At 52.8% G+C, this 3363-nt stretch overlaps 1 protein-coding gene across 1 annotated transcript in view; it reads left to right on the forward strand.

Moving 5' to 3' along the window:
• Positions 1 to 3023: 3023 nt before the first annotated feature.
• The window catches only part of DKK3 (dickkopf WNT signaling pathway inhibitor 3), a 45008-nt gene continuing 44668 nt past the window's right edge, over positions 3024 to 3363 (forward strand). The window contains exon 1 of the mRNA XM_059408104.1: positions 3024 to 3316. Coding sequence (XP_059264087.1) covers positions 3049 to 3316 — 268 coding nt within the window. The 5' untranslated portion in view covers positions 3024 to 3048. The remainder of the gene's footprint in view (positions 3317 to 3363) is intronic.

The following is a 3363-nucleotide window of genomic DNA, read 5'->3' on the forward strand; positions in this document are numbered from 1 at the left end:
TCAATGTGTTTTTTGGTTTTTTGGTTTTTTTTTTTTAAGTTCAGTCTGAAAGTCAAGACCTCCAAACCTCATGGCAAAACACGTAAGGCAGAAGACAAGAATTCAGGGCAATTCCCCGTCTTCACAGCCAGCACCATGGAAGGCTGAAGGAGCATGGTTTGCTCTATAAATCAACATCCTGGCAGCTCTTGGCCTGGCCCCGGGGGTGCCCCCGGGCCACAGCCTGCCGACCTGAGTCAGTTTCTTCCAGGAATGTGGGTCTCAAGGGGTAAGTTGGCTCCAGGTCCTTGCATGGCTCAGCTGCCTCCAGAAAGCTAAGGAATAGGTGAGTGGCCGAATGCCCAGAGGACAGAGCAGGGGATGCTGGGGGGAGGGGGCCTTCTCTGGATTCGCAGGACAGCCCAGCCCAAAGGCTCAGAAGCTGAAGAGACCATAGTGAGAAGCCTCATTTTTACGATAAACAGTAATGCAAAAAGCTCCACAAAGAAAGGCAGTCATGCGGAATAAGGACTAGTTTCAGAGTCAGCCACACCTGAGTCTCCTCTCAGATGACCCCTCACTTATTGTCTGGCTTTGAGAGGATGGCCTAACTTCTCTGAGTCTCGACATGCACATTGTCTCTGTGTGCACAGTGTCCAGTGCCGAGAAGGCCTTAAATATGCTTTCTTCGCACTCGACTCTCTGCTGCAGACTCAAGTGTAGGAACAGGATGAAGAGGCCATGAGCCCTGTAGGGGAGGAAACATTTTTCCTCTACCCTTGTAGGGTCTCCAGCTGGGCCCAAGAATTGAACTGACATAAGGCAGAGTAACAGAAGGTATATGAGTTTTACTACAACGTGACACGTACATGGGAGTCTTTGCAAGAAAATGAGGACCCAAGAAAGTGGCCAGAGCGGAAAGCTTACAGACTTTTTAGACAAAGAGAGACAATACATTTGTGACAAAATGACAGGAAAGGGCTCTAGGCTCTAGAGGGTAAATTGTGGAGAAGTGACCAGATTTGGGGGCAGGAGGGAACTAGTAGAAGATAGTGTCATTTTAGTGATTTTGCTAGTATCAACCCATTTTGACATCAGTTCCCAGTACCTACTTAATGCTAAAGACATTCTTCTCTTGCTGGTACCTGGAAGGCACTTCCTCACATGGCATCTCATGGCCTGTTTTTAGGTAGAAAGGGGAGGTCTGAGAGCCTTTCCTGCACCTGCTATTACTCAAGCACGCTCAGCTCAAGATAATCAGTATTTGCGGCAGCATGTCCTGAATTCTTTCATCCTCAAACATATGTTTTCCAAGTAGTCACCTGCAGAAATTGTTCATTTAATACTCCCAAGTCAGCTCCAAAACCTGCCAGCCAGTTTAGAGCAGAGAAGTTGAGTGGCAGAAGACTCTGGAACCAGATTCCTGGGGTCGAATCCCAGTTCAACCACTTAATGGCTACATGGCCTCAGGAAAGTGTCCTTACTTGTAAAATGGGAATAGAAATAGTCCTACCAACCTCAGAGGCTGTCTGAGATTCAGTGAGTTAACACTTTGTCCTGACACATGGCACTAAGTAAGCATTGCTATTTCAAAATAGGAATAGCTATTGTTGGGGATGCCTGGGTGGCTCAGTGGGTTAAGCATCTGCCTTCACCTCAGGTCATGATCCCGGGGTCCTGGGATGGAGCACCATGTCGGGCTCCCCACTTAGCAGGGAGCCTGCTTCTCCTTCTCCCTCCGCCCTTCCACCCTCCTACTCATGCTCACTCTCTCTTGCTCTCTCTCATGCTCTCTGTCACTGTATCTCAAATAAATAAATAAATACTTTCTTTAAAAATAGCTCTTGTTATGCTGATTAGCCCATGCATTTCTCAGGAGCCAAGTGTGTAATATGGCTCTGGTGGTGGGAACACAAAGGTGAGCAAGTCATTCTCTGTCATTGAGGGGCTCCTCCTGGTTACTCGGGGAAAATGGGCCAGAGACTAGTAGGACCATGGCAAATCTGGGGCAATAGGTCAGCACATGGGAAGGGAAACAGAGGAGAAATGGGAGGCAGCTGGGAGAGCTCAAGACAGACTCCTAGCTCTTGAAAGATGTGGAAGAGTTAGCCAGACCAACAGAAGGAGGGAGAGCTCGCCAGACAGAAAGAGTTTTAGGGAGAAATAGAAGGAGGTTTAAGGAAATACTCATTTAGGGGTGCCTGGGTGGCTCAGTTCCTTAACCGTCTGCCTGCAGCTTGGGTAGTGATCCCAGAGTCATGGAATCTAGCCCCATGGAGGCTCCCTGCTCAGCAGGACATCTGCTCCCCCCCCCCCACCCCTTGCTCCTCCTCCTCCTCCTCCTTTTCTGTCTTTCTCTTTCTCTGTCACTCTCTCAAATAAATAAATAAAATCTTTAGGGTAGGGGGAAAGAAAACACTCCTTCATTAAAAAAATATGTGAGTGCTTCCTGTTCTGGATACTCACATCTTTAAAAGTGTTAGAAAAGTGTGTGTCCCTCGTTCTAGATGCTGGGGAGACTGCGATGAGTAAGACAAAGTTGCGTTCCCACGACGATTAGCTCACATCTCCCACTTACCACGTGCCCCACACTCGCCTGCATGCGTTATGCTCGTTAACTACTAGGTACACTCACTACACTAACCTCCATTTTCTGTTCGGGCTAAGCAGAACGCAGACACATCTGGGGACTTGGCCAGGTTGGTAAAGTCGCAAGGAGCAGAGCTGGGATTCACACCAGGCAGTCTGGCTGCCGCTGCCTGCTCTCAGCCACTGTTATGTCACCCTGGAGGAGCTCGCTGACATTCTCACGAGCTCCGGGAGCTAGCTACAAGTGGGTTATTTTGGCCAGAGTAAGGCGTCAAGCATGGCAGGGGGATGAAGGCCAGCCAGTGACCGTCTTTGGCCGCCAGGCTGATTGGCTGGGGCTTTGCCCTGCATGCGGGCCGGAGGATGGCTTGGGAAGGGCAAGGGGGCCGCGGGAAGCACACCCTCCCCGAATCCGCCATAAGCTATAGCGGGAATCCCGGCCCGAATGACAATGGACCGGGATGCGGCGGCGGCCGAGGGATGCAGGGAAGGGGCGGCTTGCGGAGGCGGAGGAAGCTGGCCTGCGGCGCGAGGTCGCGGGCGGCCGGCGGCCAATGGCGTTGGTCCGGGCGGCAGCCCCTCCCGCCAGGCGGGGCGGGCTGCGGGATCGCTGGGTACCAGCGCTGCCGCATCCCCGCGCGCTCCCCGCCCCCGCGCCGCTCCCGCCCCCGTTCCGGTGCCCGCAGCTCGCGGCAGAGTCCCGGCGAGGTCTGGCAGGTCCAGCCCGCGCACAGCTCGGTCCAGTCCGGTGGGTGAGGGACGGTGGCGGGGAATGGGGGGGGGGGGGGGGGGGGG

The sequence above is a fragment of the Mustela nigripes genome, chromosome 1 (assembly GCF_022355385.1).
Source record: "Mustela nigripes isolate SB6536 chromosome 1, MUSNIG.SB6536, whole genome shotgun sequence".
NCBI lineage: Eukaryota > Metazoa > Chordata > Mammalia > Carnivora > Mustelidae > Mustela > Mustela nigripes.